The following is a 22,178-nucleotide window of genomic DNA, read 5'->3' as shown; positions in this document are numbered from 1 at the left end:
GCTCGCATATCGTAGAAATGCTATACACTTACAAACATCCAAGCCTTCCAGGGTATTTGAGCTTGGGCCCATCGATACGGCAGCCAGCAGCGTTAACCATTGTACTGTTCATAGTAGCCTGTTTACAATGTTTTTACCATCAGCTTAAAAATTAAGCTTATGGTCAAATGTATTCCGATATTTGAAAGTAACTATTAAAATAATCAGCTGGTTTTTAATATTAAATCTCCAAGCAAATTTAATTTATGAGTATTTTTATATTTTATTTTGAACTAAGTTGGTTATGACTGTTTTCTGCACCAATCCTATAAATTGAAAATGTACATCGAAATAACATTTGTGCTTGAGTATATTATCTACATGCGTATTTCGAAATTTGATGTTTTGAAAATGCAACTGAACATGATATTCCATATAATTTTCCCGCAGTTTTTGGATAGAATGTAAATTGTTTAAACGTACACATTTGCTTTGATTAATTTTAATCAGAAAAAAAGGCTATGTCAACATCATATGTGTCGGAGTACTCATTCTGAAAGCTTTGGCATCATTTACTAACTGTATATAATTCAGTTTATACATATATTCATTTATATTTGTGTTCAACTTAAAATTACGGTGGTACAATTTAAATCGCTGCCAGTCTTGCACCTACTTAGACTATATTTGAAACAATGCAGTTACTGACATGCATCATATATCTTCTAAGTAAAACTTCTCTGAATGTAATTTTTAATCAAATACGAAAGGAGAGAAAGTTGAAATGAAGTTAAATATTTTTCTTCTTATAATTAGATGAAAGAAAATTTTATGAGTTGCTGTTACATATACACACTTCCCAGGTATATATTTTATTGAAATAATTGGAAATATCAGGTGTGTATGCAAACAAAAGAGAGTTTGAAATCCTTAAAGTTTTTATAAATATATTCCTTTAAAAAGTTACTTGTATTTGAAAGATGGAAACATACACAAATTGGACTGGGTTATAGCAAAGTTCGCGAGGGTTATCTGCCTACATGGAGGAGTTTTCAGAGAAACCACTTCTTATTGACGTTGAACACAAGGAAAGCTATGAAAACGCCCATGCAGCCACTCTGTTCGCTGGGATTTGAATGCTAGTCGAATTACCTGGTTTCAGCCAGTTTACAGCTTACTCACTGGTGAATCCCTAGCCATCGATAAAATAGCTGAAAATATTTACAGATAGATAACACTCCTTTGTGCAGAGCTTTCCTGCTCTGAAACTTCATCCATTCTCTTTTTCAGTTTTTATCTGAGTATATAGTGACGTTTCAGAAGCCCGAAAGAATTGTTCAAATGTTTGTTTGCTCACTTAAACTGATTCAGTTTTGTTGCATGCCACTAAAATGTCATCAGCATATGCAGCTGTATGAATATGCACTTTTAATTTTATTTAAGAACAGGTAGCTCAGGCCTATGGAACGTAATTCTCCAATGCACCCTTTCTTGCTTAAGATATCAGTGGTTTTATGACTCCACTTCATTTCGATACTTGGGAGTATTAGATAATGACTTGGATGGTATTTCGGCAGGACAAATGGGAAGCTCTCTCTCGTGTAGAAAATTAAGCAGTCTCTTACAACTTTCATATCGCAAATATTTCCTAAATAAAAACTATCAGATTGGCTTGGTTTACTTGATTATGGCTGAGCACGTGAAGGCTATCTGTCTAAGAGGAGGGATGCCTTCACGGAGGACTTTCTAAGAGGAACAGGCTCGTATCCACATATCTCTCATGCGGAAAACCACGAAACTCCCATGCAGCCAGCCCGGATACTTAGAATCGAACTACCAGTGTTCAGAAAGAAACTATGAGGAATTATTTGTATGAGTAGAGAATTCTTCAGGAAAATGACAGGGGGAATTAAGTCTTCATACTCACAGTCTCGATAGCCCTCGGCTCAGTGGTACTGACTTTTCACTTGTTTCTTTGCAGAGCAGGGTTTAGATTTCTGCTTGTTAAGGTAGGTTTGGTCTCACCAAAGGGTAATTTGTTTACTTGAGCAGACATGATAGATTCAGAGAAAAAAACTATACATTTGAGTTTTCTTTAGTAGAGATTCCGCGAACCTGAACCAGCATCAAAGCTAGAGAATATTAGGCGAGCAGGAGTTTAAAGAATTGCACTTTATACTATAAAATGCAAGGATTTGTGAAATTCATTGAAAACAGCATACATGACGTAGCATTTGCTGAACAATAGCAAGTTACCTGCTCTCACTTGCATATTCCAAAATGCGTTGGACGAGAGTTGCTGCACACTGCTTTATGCCACTCCTGCATATTTGGAGCTGTTACACTTTTTGTAGTATTTTATGCATACATGCATTAAATGTTTATAGTGTACTTCATTACCATGCACTTTATATGTTTTACTGCTGATCTATCGTATCGGCCTTAGGCAATGGTTAGCTGACTGTATTTTCTTATCGCTAATAGACGTTAAACTAAAATTTACGATCCGGACTAGTGTCTTTCAGTGGCATTAATATTAATTGTTTCAAAAATATTTAACCATTAAAAGATAGCTTCAGAAGACATCAAAAAATGCTAAATTACTTAAAAATTTGCACAAAATATAAAGCAAATTGTAAAACATCTGACTAATTGCAGAACTAGATGTTATATTAATGGCCAACGCACTTTATTTTATGCGAAAGGTACAGTTTTGCTCAACATGCAGAACACAGTTGATATTTCTATTGCAATGCTTGCACCCCTGTTATTCATACATTTCAAGCTACAATACTTAACTCTAGGGCTAGAGTATTATCACTTTAAATCGAAAAGTTCTGAATGTCATTTGATTAAAAACTCACTATATTTTGTATTTTTCTAAAACAATATATAGTATATTTATATTTGTTATGTGTATTTTTTATTAGCATGGCTATCCTTCAAGAAGACGCTCTCTTGTTGGGGATGCAAAGTTTGAAACTGTGAAGAATAAAGAAGCTAAAGAATCGTGGATTTTAGAGGCGAGAAAAAAATCTGAAGACGAAGATTTATCAGAAGAAGAGGTTAGCATTCAAATAATTTACATAGAATTTTATGGAATTTGATATGAGTATTGCATCTAAAATGACTTTCTTTTATTAACTTATTTCGTAAAGTTACTTTTAAGTAAAGGAGTAATTTAATTAATACATTTTTTCAAACAAAATCTTACCTCGAATAAGACTAAAATTGAGATTTTTTATTTTTCTTGAGATAGATTACTTATTAATTTAGACAGCAGTTTTATATGTAATTTAGTTTCATTTTATTTTTTAAAGTATCATATTTTGGTAAACAAATTATAAGTACTATTTAAAAAATGTGTTTAATTTTCTACTTTGCAACATAAAACAACCGTAATATTCACCGATATTGTTGAGATAGCATTTTGACTAAAAATGGCATGGCAAATCCCAAACTTGTTCCACTTTGTACTTTTTTAAGTACTTTTTCTCGGATATTTTCACCTTTCATAGTGGACTTTTTCTCCTGGCAAAATTTTACAGCAACTTGGACACTGATATTTTATTCCTACGCAATAAATGATTTATTTAAAAGTAAAAATATCTCTAGAAGCTGGTCTTTTTTATGGCATTTTATTATTTCTAACATAAAAGTTTTATAAGTGAATCTTCTAATTTTAACTTAAAATAATTCAAAATATAAATATTTTGAACGATTTGTCGGCAGTTACTGAATGGAAGATTTTCGCTACATGTAACTCTATCTGTGTTCCTGATCTTAAGTTTTCTGATTGCCAATGGAATCGCTGTATAGCAGTCGTTCTGCACTTTTCTTTATCCAAAGTAATTATAGATGATTTTCATACTCAACAATAAACCATCGAACTGGCTTCCAACTTAGGTGATTTTCGAACACAGTAATCATTGCTAACTTGAAGTAATTTATTCGCAGTTTATTTCTCATCATAATAAACGGTTTCGTTTTCTTTGGAGGTCAGAATGTACAGCCTACTACACTTTGGAAAGGATGAGTGAAAAAGCAACCGTGCTCTGATCAGGATTCGAACTACAGAACTTCTAAGAATTAGCTAAAATTGAGATAATATTTGGAAATGCCATTACGTCATTAGGGCACGCTCAAGAGAAATACCATTAACTCCTTACAGAAGAGAAGCTTCGATCAGCATGAGATTATAAATATGAAAATTAAGCTGTAAATTTAAATATGTTGAATATTTACCCCATTTTAACAATGACGTGTCTAAGAGACATATTATGATTACAGTGCCAAACTTAGTCTAGTGTCTTCAAAGTTAGATATCGCTTTTAACAAACTTAAATATGCAACTAGGAAACTCTTCTTGAATTAAAAAAATGCAGGTTGGTAAGACATATTATGTCTCTCTTTATTCTGTAAGAAAAGACTACATACTTTTTAAAAAGCGAGTGTTATAATAAGCAATGTAGGTTTTCGTGAAACAGAAAATTAATTGAAATATATTCTATTTTACCATTTTCGAATATCTGAACACTGTAGGAAACATACGGTGTAAAACATGCATATGTTAGAAAGAAAAATGTCATTAATTTCCTAAAATCGATATGTTCTTGGACTATCTTTGGCCGCAATATCTATTTCGTCTCTTCTGTGCGTGTCTTCAGTCAACTTCTCATGTATGTCCAAAAGAATTTATCTCCGTTTCTAGATTAAAATCCCTATCGAAAATTCTTGCAGGAAAGCATTCTCCGTCGCAGACGATTTGGCTATTCCAACTCATCTCACAAGTGTTCAATTAGACTGAGATCGGGAATTTGAGCCGACCAGTCCGTTTCAAACTTGGTCTCGACAGATCTCAAAGTGTCTGTCAAGTCATCGTGGTGGGAGAAGGCTTTTTTTTTTTAAGTTTTATAATGCCGGGCTTCAAATGATGGTAAAATTGTCCCTGTGCATCAGTATGATAAATATTTTAAGTTCACCCTTATTTTAGCCATTAAAAATGAAGTTAATATTATTCCAAAAGATCCGCAACAAAATCAGGCTGATGTGAAAATTATATGAGAGTAGCACATATGATAGGATATCAAAGAAGTAACCAACTCGGATGTAATCAAAGATAAGGGCTGACTTCTATTAACTCCAGTTGGATAGATGAAGAGCAGGATTGACTTTTAAGCTGCTAGCACTCATCAGTCGCAAAGACATCTTTCTCCATAATTATGCCTCATCTAATGCTGTTTTAAATGCTCGTCAAAAATTGCTGGACTCTGAATGGAAAGGGTTAGCCTATCCAGAGTATTCCCCTAACTTATGCCCTTTAGACTACTATCTCTTCTAATAATTAGAGAACACCCTCAACTTCCAAATCTTCGATGACATAAAGAATGCGAAAAAAGCTTTCTAAGACTTTCTTTTTACTCTAGAGAAATTTTATCAATGGAGTATAAACCTACCAAAAGATAGATGTCTGGAGGTCGTGGCAATTATATGAAATTACATACATTTTTTTTCGTGTTCTCCGCCCCTTTTTTAAGCTAAAAAACGGGTATAACTTTTAAACACATTATTTTTAAACACATTAATTTTTAAAAACATATTTATTAGCTAGCATGTAATATTTTTAACATTTAGTAGAGATATCCCTTGGTAACTAGGTTAAAAAAATTTTGCTTTTTAAAGTTAAAGTGTTTAAAATGCGTATAATACGCTAAAATTGGTCAATAAGTTTGATATTTATAAACAAAGATGACAAGGACAGTTACTTAAAATTACTTCTGCTTTAACTACTCCTTCCTTAATAACATTTTAAAATAAGCTTTTTATTTAGGTTTTCCTAGTGAGCGATATTCCTGAGGAGCCACTTCTCTCACCGCAGCAAGTTAACCTTGTTCTTTCATTGAAGGATGGCTTTAATACCCTTCCTAGAATTCTTAGTATTATACAAGTCAGTCAATGAATATTTTTCAGATTTATTGATAACTGTTACATATCTTTCTTGAATGTATACTATATATTATTATATTGCATTATGTATCACAAAAGTACTCTTGCTGGATGCATTCTAAAAGCTCTCATAACTTTTTGAAGGCTATTTGTTTTATTGTTAAATCACATATGCTAAAGCAGAACTACTTATTATTAATATAATATAACAAATAATTGCCTTGTATGTAACTTTATATTTGTTCAATTCTTGCCCTTAGTCGTGTCAAGGTTGTATTGTCCACCTGGAAACAAGAGCTTCTAAGAAAAAAGAATTTGAATTTGACATCTTGGTTAGACTTAACGCTACGAAGGATAAAGTACTGCATATTATTAAGAATCTGAAAAGAAATTATGTTGAGGATATCAATATCTTGGTGGAAGACAAAATAAGTATCAAAGGTACTTTAATTTCTTCACAGTATTTTGATAATTGATGCTTTAATTTACAAAATTTGTAATAAGTCATTTGTTAATTAAACTTTCTGTTCATTTAATTCCGAAATATTTTATTCCATAGACCCTTGGTTTCCCCGGCACATCAGCGATCTAGATTTTTGTACTCATATTATGACGAAATTTGAACCTGAGTTGGATCATGATCATCCGGTAAGATTTTGCAGCAGTTGGAATTCTGGAAGGAATGTATTGATACATACGAAACTCATTTTATTAAAATTACTTTTATTTAGTTCTCATTGCTTCCTACTACAGTTCCGTAAATATTACTCCATTTGTAAAAATGTCAAAACTAATCTGAAGAAGTACTCATATTTCATCTAAACTGTCAGCCATTTTCTCCCTTTCAGGAGGTATAATCATGTAAAAAAAATTTCAAAAGCTCTGGATGAGGTTGTTAAAAAGGTCTTCAAATCTGTAAATACCGGGTGGCCATAATTAAACTGACAGTGCTCAGAGTGTTCTGTAGCGCGATCTATTTGCGAGAATGACGCCACATTTTGTAGGAAGATTAAACAAGACGGGGGACGAAGGATTCCGCGAAAAAAAAAAGTTAGTTCCAAAAGTCACCGCTAGGGGAAATTTGGCGCTGTGTAATAGAAAATAGAGTGTTAACAAATGCAAATTAATACGGAATAAAATTACCTTTTATTATGGATATGCCTTATGGAATATGGATATGCCTTATGGAATATGGATATGCCTTACAATACGGTATGGAAAATCTTACGAAAGATTATCAACTTCTATCCGTACAAGATCAGCCGTGTACAGGAGTTACTGTACCCCGACCATGATAAGCGATTGAATTTTGCTCTCACCTTTCTTGCCAGAATGGAGGTGGATGATGCTTGGCCGTGATGCTTGGCCGTAATGGATGATCTTATGGGGAGACGAGCCCCACTTTTACCTGAATGGAACTGTGAATACCCAGAACTGCTGAATTTGGGATGACAAATCACCACATGCAGTCGCAGCCATTTCCCTACATTCACCAAAGGTAACTGTTGGGTTCACAGCGGAATTTATCCAACCAAACCAATCACCAAAGGTAACTCTGTGGGTTCACAGCGGAATTTATCGTAGGTCCATTCTTCTATGAGAACATTACCCCGACAGGACCGGAAACCTGTTCTGTTACCGGAGAGAAATATCGTCACATGTTGAACAGCTTTGTCATTCCGGCACTTCAGCAAAGACAATGCCTGGGGGAAATCATTTTCATGCAAGATGGAGCCCCTCCACACGTTGCTGTACGAGTGCAACAGATGCTACGGCAGAAATTCACAACAGAAAGACTCATTAGCCGCTACTTTCCAACTGCACGGCCACCTCGGTCGCCTGATCTTACCCCATGCGACTTCTGGCTATGGGGTTACCTTAAGTCCAAGGTGTATCAAGGACTGGTCCAGGACCTGGCTACGTTGAAGGATAACATATCACGGACTGTACGGGAGATTCCTGCAGACATGTTACTTTCTGCTGTTGTGCATACTGTGCACAGAATGCAATATGTGGTCCACAACAACGGCAGCCACATTGAACCTTATTTGAATGCAAAATAAAAGGTAATTTCCGTATTGATTTGCATTTGTTAACATTTTATTTTCTATTACACAGCGCCAAATATTCCCCTAGTGGTGTTTTTTGGAACTATTTTTTTTTTCGCGGAATCCTTCGTCCCCGGTCTTGTTCAATCTTTCTACAAAATGTGGCGTCATTCTCGCAAATAGATCGCACTACAGAACACTGTGAGCACTGTCAGTTTAATTATGGCCACCCGTTATTTTTCTAAATTAATCTTTAACAATCAGTTAAAATTTACGTTTTAATATTAATGGGAGATTTTAATAGTCTGTAGTAAGAAACACTTCATCTTCTGAATTAATGTAAGTAATATAAGATTAAAGAAAATATATATCAGTACGTTGTAACGTAAAAAGAAATTTTAAATATAAAATTAAAGAGGTTCGGAATCTTAGGAAACTAGGAAAATAATAATGAGATTTAGTGTTGGCTTTTGATGTAATAAATATTGCGCAATATACTCGAAGTACTTTTACTGCTAGTAATTGTTGACAAATTTTGAAAAGCAGTGCTTCAATACGTGTATGGATATTCATATCGTGTTACACATCACGTTTATCCTCGGGCCACGTTCGAAAAGGAACGTCAAAGATTAAAGTTTAAAACTGCTATAGATAAAGATAAGTTCAAAATTCATCTAAGTTAAAAAAAAAAAAAAAAAAAAAATTTTACTGTAATTAGTGCTTTCGCATAACTTCCAAAAAAATCTAGTAAAATAAGACACCAACTTCTAAGGTACAAAGGTATAGATCCATTTTGTTTAAGTCACCGTTAATAGAAATGTATATTTAACTCATCGTGACAATTAACATATGATTTTTCGAACATGTGACTTTTTTTGGTTTTGTTTTGAGCATGATACATACTTTTATAAGTTGTGTGGTGTTTATGGATATAAAAAAGCTACTTTAAATCGCATACTACTCATGCCATAATTTGACATTTCCAGGGATTTTCTGATCCTGTTTATAGAGCTAGAAGAAAGCAGATTGCAGAAATAGCTTTCGAATACAAGTAGTAAGTATTCGCTATAAATTTAAAGCACTCGAAAACTATATTTATGTCCGCTGTTTCACAAAATAAACCACTTTTTGAAATACGCATAATTGAAAAATATATTCATAATTCTTCTCATGCGTATATTTTTCGTTTTTCAAATAAGATTGTTTTATCGCAATTCTAATTTTGAAACTCAGCTGTTTTCCTGCTTTTTAAATTAATTTTTATTACGTTCGAATTTGCGAACTATTATGTAAGGCGTTAAATGAGACTATAGTATTTCCCACCCTCCTTTGCTTATACCTTCGTGGTGTAACTGGAAGCATACTCGATGTATACTCGAGAGGTCCAGGGTTCGAGTCTCGGTGGGAGCATTCCACATTTTTCCCGTCTCCTACTTCAAAATAACCTAATGACTTTACAAGACAAAAAATACGCTGCTAATGTGTTATTAACAAAATCATAACAGGTGATGTAGCCAGAAATGAAACTGATAGACGGAAGGAAAAAAAAAAAAAATTCGTTTAAAGTAACTTGCAGCTGCGATCTTTATAGGGTGGGTTAAATCTAGACGTCGATTAAGTGAAATTAGTGCGTATGATATAATAACAAACTCCTGTAGTATCATAACAAGCACCCATTCGTGTAGCACACGCAGGAAAATTTTTCAAGAAATTCGCAAGGTATTCTTATTGACAGTGGTTGAAAATCGTGTTTTAACACAGCAGGAAACAGTAAAGGTAATAAATGGTTATCAATTCTTTCTTTCTCCAAGCACATGCAATCAAATTTAAATGAAATTTATGTGCTGACTTGGCCGTGCATTTCACAACCTATCCTTTTATGATATCATTTGTAATCTTTTCGGAAGTTCGTAACCCCAGATAATTTTGCCTTTTCTACAAATAATTCATATTCAGGTCACAGACGATAAAAATCACAAAACCTCCTAGGATAGTCTGCAGGATGCAGACTTCTGCCTATGCAGACTCCTATTCCGTTCGCCGAGATTCGAATCTGGATAGAACTACTAGTGTTCAGGGATCTTACCACTCGGCAGCTAGTCGGCAGGAAAGTTGACTTGCATTTTAAATGAGACTCCAGACTGGGATGAAAACACTCAAGCAACCATGAAAATATTCATATAGACATTCATGTCACGATGAATCAAACTACAAGTAATAATCTAGCCATAAATCTACAAGTATTGGCAAATTTTAAACATTCAATCAGTTTTGAGTCCAACTGCCTTTAGAACAAAGATATTAATTCTTAATCAGAGTATTTGCTGTTAGTTTTAAAATTGCTAATCTGCCCTCAAAGATAAATTCATAAATGAAGAAAGCCTAACAACGTATACGGATTTCTTTCGCAGTACCTTCAGTCTCAAATGAAAGTGGTGTCATATCATTTGATGAAAAAGTTGTAGATATTGCCTTATCTAAATCGTTTTGTTTCTACAGTTAAATTTTAGTAGTGCAACAGAGTAATTCCAAAAACGTCTACGAGGACGTCTTCGAGGAAGACTTATCTAAATGAAAGTAGCTCGTATTTACTTTACATACGGGGAAAACTACGACTACTCCCATAAAGATAATGCTTTTGCTTGAGAATGCAATCTGTACAACATTTAAATCAGAATCACATAAACAACTGTACATATTCAAGTTAATGACCCCACATTTGTTCATTTGTTAACAGATGGCAGCACTGTTCAGCAGATTTAAAACGAAAAGAGTACAGATTTGAAGTACACGATGTCTCCGAGCTTTAAACATAACAAATTTCGAATTTTGTCGAACTGTTACCGACGTGGGAATCATTAACCCTCTAAAGAGTTATAATTTGATGACATGCAGTAAAAAAATTTAAATACTTAAACTACAGCAGCGAAGCGAAAATATTTGCAGTCAGTAACAATTTTTGAATTTTAAATCAAATATTTTTAAATCATTTCCTTAACGAAAGAAGAAAGTGTATAATATACAGTTACCATTTCACTAATAAAACTGATATTTCATTCAAAGAATAATATTTTTCAATAAAAAATTTGCTGTATTCTTCTTAATTCTTAAGCTGTATTCTGTGCAACTTGACCTTAATTAAACTCCTTGACCAGAAGAGACGAAAGATTTATGATTAAGTAGTGGAAATGATAAAATTATTAAAAATTTATAAACTAGACTATTACGATAGAAGCGTTTTTTAACAATCCCTTACCTTTAAAAAAAAACTGGTGTATATGAACTTTAAAATTGCTTTGCGGCTCCTGAAATGAGTGAGAAAAGAAACAAACATGAGAAGGGAAAGGACTGATGTTATTTTTACATATTTTTACACTCAGTAGTAATATTTCATATCTTTTAAAAACGGAGTTGCTAATACATTTTTTTTTCACATTCCTAGAAAAATATTTGTTTAGCGTTTACACCTCACCAGGATTCGCGCCCCGTCAGGTACCAGCGCCTCGTCAGCCGAGAGGAATTACGCCATACCTGGTATCTTTTACGTGATCGCGAGTTCGACAACGACTTCATATAACAGTCATTGGCTGCTCGCATACTTTCCTAGGATTACCGCCCCCAAAATTTAAAAAAAAAAAAAAAAAAAAAGCGTAGTCAATGATTAATAAAATCTTTATTTCATATTCACGAAGTACTTACATGTGACAAAATGTGTAAAAAGTACTTGCATATGACAAGTACTTACAATGAATTTAAAATATTTAGTCGTGGTATCGCGAGAGTCCGGCCGCCCCTGATTTTCGCCGCCGCCCGCGTACTTTTACGCGCTGCACCCCAGCTAGGAATGGCCCTGTGCCCTTTTCTGATCCATCTCATATTTTATTAGAGAAGTTGCATTTAGTTGCAAATGTACTCCGTAACAAAAACGCTTTGGTCTGTCGGCTGCCTGAGTGATGACTCATTACTTAACGCCTCGAACCACGCTCTGTGGTACCTTTAACTGAGTGCAAACACTCTAAAAGATTAGCTAGAGGTTTTGCCTTTGCTATCCTTCTCAGTTTGTTTTAAAAGGTCTGTAAAATATACAAAACAACACATATAACGAATTAAATAAAAGTTCTATGTTTATTTTTGAAATAAAACCTAAATTCCAACATACTTAATGGCCCTTCTTTCTTGTTTCTCTGTTCCTAAAATGGTCGATAACATTCTTAAAGTTTGTTTCAGAACTCCATTTGCTGTTTCGGAGGCACTATAGTATGATTTCTTAATTGTTATTCTCTCACTTTTAGGTTTAAGTAGTTCATAATCGACTCGTATTTAGGAAAATTCTTCTCAGAGTAAGTGATGCTTACAGTAGCTGTGAGGAAAATTCTGAGTAGTATAATTACAATATTCGGCCTGTATTTTATAATAAACTGCAAATGTTCAAAGGGATAAATATTTTATAGCTCTCTTTCATCCCAGCAGTAATAGAAATATAAACATAAATTATCTCTCTCTCAAAGAGAAATACTTCCTTATTAGTGTTGCAATTCAACTGACATTCATATTTTGCATTAAAAATTTTTTATAGAATAAGAAAGGAATACAAAGCTTTTGAAATGTCGCCATGATTTCATTTAACACCCTGTCGAATGTAAAACTGTTCGATCCTCAACTCAGTTTCCTATCACAATTCACCATCTCGTGGTTCTTATCTTGCCAGAGACCGATGATGGGATAAGACGGCTGAGCCTTTGGGATCGAATCCCAAAGAACGGGCTGGCTGCATGAACGCTTTCATAGTTTACTCTACGTGTAATGTTGGCATGAATTAGTGTCTTTTTCGTAACTTGAATATAAATAAGCTGTCAGTTTTTGAGCTGCTTATGGATATGTTTTGTCCTCATGAAAGCAGATTCCTCCTCTTAAGCAGATAGCTGTAGCAAGTACTGCCCATAACGCAAAAAATCCCACTCGTTCTTTCTGCTTCCGTGTTCCATATGAGTAACCCTTATATTATGTTTCATATAAAAATACCCGCTCCCTCCAAAAAAAAAAAAAAAAAAATGTAACTTTCTCCCTTCTAGCAATGCCATTGTCTAAAGGAGGACTAAATCAATATGTAAAACAAATACACCGACATGAAATTTAAGTTAGTTTTCAGTAAATTTTTTTATAGATTTTCCGTAATCGGTAAATTTTTTTATAGATTTTCCGTAATCAGTAAATTTTTTTATAGATTTTCCGTAAATGAAATCTAGGTCCTTTGCGATTGGATTCACAAATGATAGATACAGGATAATCTTCTAGCACTTAAAATATTGAAAAGCAAAATAAAAAAAAAGAACTGTTTATAGAAAATATAATGAAAGTTATTTATCATTTGGGTTTATATGGAATGGAAACGAATGGACCTTCAACCTCAGTGTGCTGTCTGCGGTGAACTATCATCCAATCAATGTATGAAACCATCGTTTCTTAAAAGACATCTTGAATCTAAGCATGCCAGTTTAAAGGATAAATCTGAAGAATATTTTAAGAGGAAATTATCGGAGTTCAAAAATAGTAAACAAGTAATGAAAGGTTTTGTTACTTCAAGTGAAAAAGCTTTGGAAGCTAGTTATCTAGTAAGCCTAAGAATTGCCAAGCTTGGGAAGGCTCACACTATTAGAAAAAAACCTTATAAAACTAAGGTAAAGATAATCTTTTACCATTATTCAACGAAAAAGCGGCTAATGAACTTAATAATATTCCGTTATCAAATGATATAGAACGTCGCTGAATTCATGAAGTGGCAAATTCCATCAAAGAGACGCTTATTCCTAAAATAAAACACGGTGAATATTTCGCATTGCAATTGGAGGAAAGTACTAATATTTGTTCAATTATTAGTTCACATACGTTTCGAAGAAGATAAACGAATTTCCAATAATTATTGGTTTTTTGAATCTCTTCATGATACAGCAACTGCAAATAAAATTTTCAGAGCAATTGACAATTTTATGTCTGGGAATGATAACACTTAGAATAAGTGCATTGCCGTATGTAGTGACGGAGCTCGGGCTAACAGGAAAACATTCCGGTGTTTTTCTCAAATAAAAAAAGTTGTACCTGAAACTAAAGTTACTCACTGCTCCATTCATAGTAAAGCTTTAGTAGCCAAAAGAATCCCCGAAAACCTGAAAATCGATTTGAATCAAGCTGTAAAAATCGTTAATTTTATTAAAAGCCGAGCTTAAAGTTCAAGAATATTTACGATTTTATGCCCAAGAGATGGGCAATGAACATGAAACGCTTCTGTTACCTTCCGAAGAAAGGTGTTATCCAGGGACAAGGTTTTAAATCGTCAGAAACTCAAATTTTCCTCTGTGAATTAAAATTTGAATTGCAAAAATGTTTATTTAGCTACTTATCTAGTTTAGAAAGCATATTTAGCTAATATTTTTGGAAAGTTAAATTAATTCCTTTTATGATTAGAAGGACAAAGTATTAATTTGTTTAACATTAGAGATAAAATAAATGCAATAATAAAAAACTAGAATGGGATAATAATATTATAAGATTTTTACCACTTTTAGAAAGTTTTCTAACCGAAAATTATTTTAAAATAAAAGAAGAATCCGACATTAAAACTCATTGTTTTTCATTAATAAATAATTTCAACATATATTTTCCCAAGGATTATAAAAAAAGGAAATTGGATTAGAAATTCATTTTGTTCAAATGTACCTGAAATTCTATCTCATGAAGAAAATGAGTAACGATTGATAGAAATTTCCTATAATCCAACTCTAACTGAAGATTTCAAAAATAAGACACTTATTAAATTTTGGCTAAACCGAAAAAAAAAAAAAAAAAAAAAAAAAAGAATTTAAAGACATTTCAAATAAAGCTGTTAAATTTTTATTGCCTTTTTCCGCAACCTATTTGTATGAACAAGGATTTTCTTCCATGTTATATTTAAAAAATAAATACAGTGGATCCTAATTTACGGTAAAAACTAACTGAAATAATACCAGACAAAGAAATTGATCCCTTTTTAATAGGTTCAAATTTCACACTAAATTTTAGAATTAAAGTGTAACTTAAATTTTGATAATTAACTTGGCAACCAATTTTTAATCTAATATTTTTTATCTGTGCATATTTAATACGAAAAGCCAATAGGTTGTACAAATGGCAAAATATATTTTCTATTCAGTATGTCTACTGAGAAACCGAAAAACAATCACTGTAAAATGTAGTGGCAGTACTAAAGTTTCTCAATTTTTAAGTAGATGGTACGCGTTAGTCAAAAGATTGAGAACCGTTGATTTATAGTAAAAATGATATCGAAGACAAATATAATTATATGAATCATTCGTTTAATAATTACTTAAATATACATATTTTAATAAATTTTAAATGTTAAAGTTGCTTATACATTCCCACATACGTGTAGATATTTTACTTGTTATTAAAGATTAGGGTACCAATACACCGCCGACAATCTAATAGCATATTTTAGTGATGAAATATGTATATTTTCGACTTCAGCACATCAATGAAACAGGTTTTTTGATTTCCTCCAAGCATTTTTGTCTTCGATGACTTCTCATGAATCATTATCTAGGCTCCATTTTTGGGGGGCTGTATCAGCCGGTACTGGCTAATACACAAGTACCTAGTCTAAGCAATCTTGGATAGAAATGAACTGGACTAGATTATTAAATTTGGGTGAAATTTATCAAGGCTATCTGTTTAAGTTCCATCTCAGTTTCGTCCGAAGTCCCAAGAGAGATAAAGTGGTTTTCTTTGCCTAACTATCGGTGTCCGCCGATAACATCGCGGCAAAAACATCGTGGACGAAAACGTCGCAGAGAAAACAACGCAAGGCGAAAACGTCGCAGAGAAAACAACGCAAGGCGAAAACGTCGCGCTTCAAAACATCGTGGGAGAAAACATCGCAGTTCTAAAACATCGTGGTACAAAACATCGTCGTCGAAAATAAAGCGGTTCAAAAACTTCGCAGTTTAAAAACATCGTCGTCGAAAATATCGTGGTAAAAAATAAAGTATCTACAAATCATCGCGTGACGATAATATCGCAGACATGCTTTTTTCAGAATTTAATAATTGTAAATAGATATTCCCATAATAATTTGTGAGCGCAAGATAGAAATAAGGATAATTTGTTTTTCATATTTTATATTAACTAATAAATTTTTGCTGAGAAAATAAGAAGAAAACTTAAGCATAGAAAATTACTATGCTTAAGTAATGCAACTTATAGCACTTAATAGAATTTTAACACCGACATAGTTAACCAACAAAGACCATTAATAAATCATTTTTTATAATGTTTTTACTGGTAATTTTTCATAAAAATTATAATCTATAAGTTGCATTTAATTTTCTATGCTTATGCTTCCTTCTTACTTTTTCAGCAAAAATTTATTAGTTAATAAAAAAATGTGAAAGTAAAAATTATCCTTCTTTACATCTTGCGCTCACAAATTATTATGGGAATATCTATTTACAGTTATTAAAGCCTGACAAAAGCATGTCTGCGATGTTATCGTCATGCGATGATTTGTAGATACTTTATTTTTTACCACGATATTTTCGACGACGATGTTTTCAAACTGCGAAGTTTTTGAACCGCTTTATTTTCGACGACGATGTTTTGTACCACGATGTTTTAGAACTGCGATGTTTCCTCTTTGCGATGTTTTCTCCCACGATGTTTTGTAGCACGACGTTTTCGGCTTGCGTTGTTTTCTCTGCGACGTTTTCGTCCGCGATGTTTTTGCAGCGATGTTTTCGGCTGTAACCTAACTATCATACTGAACGATTTAAATAATTGTATTTATCAAGTTTTCAATATATTTTTGAAACATATTGAAATGTAACGAAGAAAAGGGCACAATCCTATTACTCTCAATGGAAATTTCTTCAGTATTAGTAACAAAAGCTAAACAGGAACATTTTACAATTCCGCCTTTCTTTCAGAATAGTCAATTTCTTTACAAAATAAAATTTTGTATATTTGTGACAATACTTACACATATTTCCTTAGCATATGTTATTGGTTATTACATTTCTTTTAGCACTGATATTAGACAATACCTGTTGACGTAGATGAAATGATGAAGAAAAAAAAAGTGCGTTATACGCTGTTCCTTTTCGGCATTGCAAAATAATTTGGAAAATTTACAGTGACTTTGGAAAACAGTTTACACTTAAACATTTAAATCATCCTATCTAGAATTATACAGGATGTTTCATAGATCATGGGACAAACTTGGAGGGGTGGTGGAGCGTACTAAAGCATGCATTGTTTGTACAGGAATGTAGGGTCTAAAGTGACGGATTAAGGCAGGAACGCAAAAAAACGACACGAGAAGAAAATGTGTTTATGTACAAAATCTACGCAAAGTACTTCTTTGCAGCAATGCAGTATTCACAATAAATGTTCAAAAAAGGGAACACTAACAGTAATAGGAACTACAGCTGTGATTGGCTGGCAATGCAGCAGTAGAGGGCGGTAGTGAGCCGAACAAACCACGATCCGATGCATCAGAGGATCATTCGCAACTCTTGATGTCGAGCGTGATGGGTGAGTTTACGCACAGGGAAAAAGATGCCATGCATCTCATGTATGGTGCTGCTAATGGGAACGGCAGAGCAGCGCTATGGTTGTACCAGGAACGGTTTCCGAACAGGCATCTTGAACATTGTGCATGAATCACCTCAGACAAGTACAAGAGCTATTGCACGTCATCTGCAGCTGAGTCATTCCACCGTTTGGAGAGTACTGCATGAAAATGGTTTGCACTCATACCATTTGTAGAGAGTCCAAGCCTTGCAAGAGACAGATTACCCTTTTCGAGTTCATTTCTGTCATTGGTTCTTTCAACAGTGTGCGGCGCAGGCGGATTTCCCATCGGATGTGCTATTCACGGACAAGACAACTTTCTCACAGGACGGCATCTTCAATAGCCCCAACATGCATGTGTGGGCAACTCATAATCCGCACGGCACACGCCCACATGCATTCCAAATCCGCTTCTCCGTGAATGTGTGGGCGAGTATTGTTAACGACTACCTCATAAGCCCATACCTCTTACCTGCACGTACAAATGGCTTATGTTATCATATTTTTCTGCAAGAAGTGCTACCGGAATTGCTGCAGGATGTTCCGGCTGTCGTTCGTGATCGCATGTGGTTCCAGCATGATGGTGCACCAGCCCATAACCACGTGCGGGTCCGCAATTACTTTGATGGGACATTTCCGGGCCGATGGATTGGTCGTGGTGGACCCTTTCGATTGCCACCCCGTTCGCCAGATTTATCCAGCTTGGATTTTTTTTTATGGGGCCATCTGAAGAGCATCATTTACGAGACTACCGTTGACTCACTGGAGGACCTCGTTGCACGACTATCCATTGCGATTGCAAGCGTGCGCGAAATGCCTGTCGTTTTTTAAAATGTTCGTCAATCCCTTCTTCGACGTTACCAAGCATGTATTACTGCTGGTTGTCACAATTTTGAACATTTATTGTGAATACTGTATTGCTACAAAGAAGCACTTTGCGTTGATTTTGTACATAAACACATTTCTTCTCGGGTCGTTTTTTTGCGTTCCTGCCTTAACCCGTCACTTTAGACCCTACATTCCTATAACAACATGCATGTTTTAGTACGCTCCACCACCCCTCCAAGTTTGTCCCATGATCTATGAAACACCCTGTAGAAACTATTTGTACTGGGCATAGAGCCTTCCGTCAATCATAGTCTCTGCTTTGTATAAATCCTACAAGTAGCCGTGTAAATAAGACAGATGAATAATACTGCTAATTTGAATCTCGGCGAACAGGGTGGCTACATGGGTATTTTAAGTAAGTAATTCAGTCCTAACCTAAAACTACAAGTAATTTAAAAAAAATAACGTTGCTTTTTCTTTGGCCAATAAATAGAAATGGGATAAAATGCTATTTTTATTGAATAACAAGAAGAGCTGGCTGACTAACTTCTTAACTAAAGATAGCTTTAAGAAAAAATTTTAACTATGCACAGTTGTAAGTTACAATTAAATGATTTTAGCTGCTCACTTAGCCGATACATATAAGCTGCATATATGTTTGATATATATATATATTTAAATTTGTGCGAATTTATTTCATAATATCGTATTTATTTTTCATTACAGTGGTGAAAAGATACCCGAAGTGCAATACACAGAAGAGGAGATAAAAACTTGGTTTGTATTATAATATTTACTGTTCCAAATATACTATAACATTTACTGTTCTGAAATCAGATCACTGAATAATCGTTTTAAAAATTTACATTTAAAAAAATAAGCTTTATATTAATTTCAAGTTTACTAAATTATATGCAAATTCTAATCGCAAATGGAACAATTTCAGTTCACTGTTTGAAAGTTCCGTATGGTTCAAGGTTCTGAGTATTTAAACTGTTTTTAGACCGGAAAGTAATGTCGCTTTCTTAAATTAAATTCGAACGAATAAATTCGTAACAAGTTTTTACTTTTAATCAATAATATAATCACCCTCGTTATCAGCAACCTTTTGCCATCTAGTATGCCGATTTCAATCAGAGACCGATAAAAATCAATTGGTTTTTGAGTAAAATATCTCGAGATGGCATTTTGGACATCATCCAAATTTTCAAATTTTTTGTCACTAAGAAAATGTTGTAGGGATCGGAATAAATGGAAATCCGAGGGTGCGATATCGGGCGAATATGGTGGGTGAGGCAGTACCTCCCACCCCAATTCATTATATTTTTCCAGTGTTCGTCTTGCACAGTGCGGTCTTGGATTGTCGTGTTGCAGAATGACGCCTTTTCCGTTGACAAACGCCAGATATTTTTCGATTAAAGATTGGTTCATGTCATGACGTGATGACCACGCATGCGCAGTTTTAGCCCAACGGCCTGCAGCGCCTCTCTCTCATATGACTTACTAGAGAAGAGTAGCGAAGTAACGAAGGTAACATGTTATATGCCAGCGTGAATGAAAAAAAAAAAGTAGTTATATTTTTGTGTTAATCGTTTGTTCTTATTTGTGTTTGTGGGTTAATATAGTTTTTGTGCCGTTAAGATAGCTGTTTTATGTAATGCTCACATTTCGTGCGCTTTAAGGAAACCCATATCTATAACCCACCCAAGAAGCAGGGTATGACAGTTCACTAGATTCAATTGTTCACAATAAAGTTCTACATTAACAGTTTTTCCAGGTTTCAGCAATTCAAAATGAACTATTCCGCGAATACTCCATCAAACACCCAGAAGCGCCTTTTCGGGATGTAAACCCTTTGTAACCCCTATTAAAACTGCCTTTTGAGTTTTGGATTATCATATAGGACTTATTTTTTGTCTCCACGAATCAAAAGATCAAAAAACGTTGGTGCCATTGAAGCAATACGTTGCATGTGATGGATAGGTTGGCTTTGTTCTTTTCGGACAGATTATGGGGGACTTAAACTCCAGCGTTGCTTATTTTTCCATTTTGCTTTAAATGTTCTTGGATGGTCGACCAAGGTTGGTTAAGAGTGTTTGACATGAATTTGCTTTCACTTCTGCCCTTAGCATGTTGTTGTCGACATGCGCAGAAACGACATTACTTTCCGGTCCCCCCATTCTTTGTATTCAGACAAAACTTGTTGGCATATCTGTGTGTATATTTATTAATTTTGACGAGGATTGCAGCATTTGATGGTAATTTTATTTTTAATTAACCCAAATTATTTTATTTTATTTTTAATTATAATATTATTAAAATTATATTTTTAATTAGCCCGTCTGAGTGTATTAAACAGTTATTGTTTCTCTCTCCGCCACTCAAGTAAAAATGGAAGTCAGTTTTCCCTCCTTCAGAAGTCGCTCTCCAGAAAAAGGCATCCTTCTTAGGTCTACTTGCAATTTTATCTTCGATAACTCTACTAAATTTGAAAGACCCAATTTTGCCATTACGACAAAAGATGCTTATATTTCATATAAGCATCTTTTTCTCATTAAAGAAGTTCCGTATATGCAAAAGATGTTTCAGCAGATATCTCCAATATTTTACTTTTTTGATACATATGGACAAAATGGAACAAAGATTATTTCTTTCCTCGAAATGTCAACACGATCTCAATCTGTGAGCTTCTTCCGAACCACGACACTTTGTTTGAGAACGTTTATGTAAGCTCTATGTCCAGTACCTTGTAGTTTGAAAGTATTTTCCAAATTATTTACTTGATACATAATGAATTTAATACCCTATTGAGACTAGCATCAAAGAAGCAGCCTATGTAATCTGTCTTTTTATCCATCGCTGAGTGTGAAACAGATTTAAAGTTGGATAGAGTAAAAGACAGAGCACGGCAACGCATTTTTTTTTCCTTCGGTTATCTGGCGAAAGGGAAAAAAAGTATGTGGTGGAAAGGGGAAAATGTCTCGTATTCACTTTATTAAGCAGACTGTAAGGGGTTGTCCCGTCCTGATTTCTTGAAGGAATTTTGCAAGAAACCCAATTTCTTTGATTATGGCAAAGCACACGAAGGCTATTTGCCTAAGAGGATGATTTCCTAAGGGATAGTGGCTTGTATTCATGTTACACATGGGGAAAATTTACGGAAACTAAACTACAACCAGCTTGTTCTCCTGGGTCGAACCCAGGTCCAACTACTAACATTCAGCGGTCGTAACCACTTGGACACTGGTGCTGCACAGAAATACTAGTGTTCAGTGGTTTTAATTATTCGTATATTGCAAAGCACGCAATGGCTATCTGCCGAAGAGAAGGGATACCTGTGGAAAAAGTTATAAAAGAACTGTGTCATGCATGCTAACAGATGTGGAAAACTTCCATACTACAGTGGATGGATTAGCCTGGCCTCACAACAGTGTCTGACGAATCACCAGTCAAGAATGATTGTTGTACTTACTCTGATTTACTTTAACAAGACGGCATCATTACAATTCGCCGCCGAGCTAAACCAGTGTCTGCAAAAATAAAAATGTGTGCGAGTTACGAAAGCTTTGCCGCATCCCCCCCCCCCTCCGGAAAACTCATGGAGGTAGGAAGTAAGATGGACTCGCCCTAAACAAGTTTCTCCGGTACCCTGCTCTGAAGCACCGGCGATCCCTACGTGGTGACCAAAACATTGGGTCATTTACCATTGAATTCAATGGGATTTGACGCGTTCGGATGTAAATATTTTGTAATTAC

The 22,178-nt window shown here is 34.5% G+C and overlaps 1 protein-coding gene across 2 annotated transcripts in view; it reads left to right on the top strand.

Annotated features, from left to right (window-relative positions):
- ple (tyrosine hydroxylase ple) overlaps window positions 1-22,178 on the top strand; it is a 133,646-nt gene that overhangs the window by 70,713 nt on the left and 40,755 nt on the right. Inside the window, exons 2-7 of one of the 2 annotated variants that reach the window (XM_085807136.1) lie at window positions 2,910-3,044; window positions 5,810-5,926; window positions 6,186-6,366; window positions 6,485-6,573; window positions 8,960-9,027; window positions 19,149-19,199. In XM_085807136.1, the coding sequence (XP_085663262.1) occupies window positions 2,910-3,044; window positions 5,810-5,926; window positions 6,186-6,366; window positions 6,485-6,573; window positions 8,960-9,027; window positions 19,149-19,199 (641 nt within the window). The remainder of the gene's footprint in view (window positions 1-2,909; window positions 3,045-5,809; window positions 5,927-6,185; window positions 6,367-6,484; window positions 6,574-8,959; window positions 9,028-19,148; window positions 19,200-22,178) is intronic. The other variant, XM_085807137.1, reaches the window with a different exon arrangement.

The sequence above is a fragment of the Stegodyphus dumicola genome, chromosome X1, assembly GCF_044657685.1.
Source record: "Stegodyphus dumicola isolate Sdum_Otavi_A_Nest chromosome X1, ASM4465768v1".
Classification (NCBI taxonomy): Eukaryota; Metazoa; Arthropoda; class Arachnida; order Araneae; family Eresidae; genus Stegodyphus; species Stegodyphus dumicola.
This window is presented reverse-complemented; position numbering and strand designations above follow the sequence as displayed.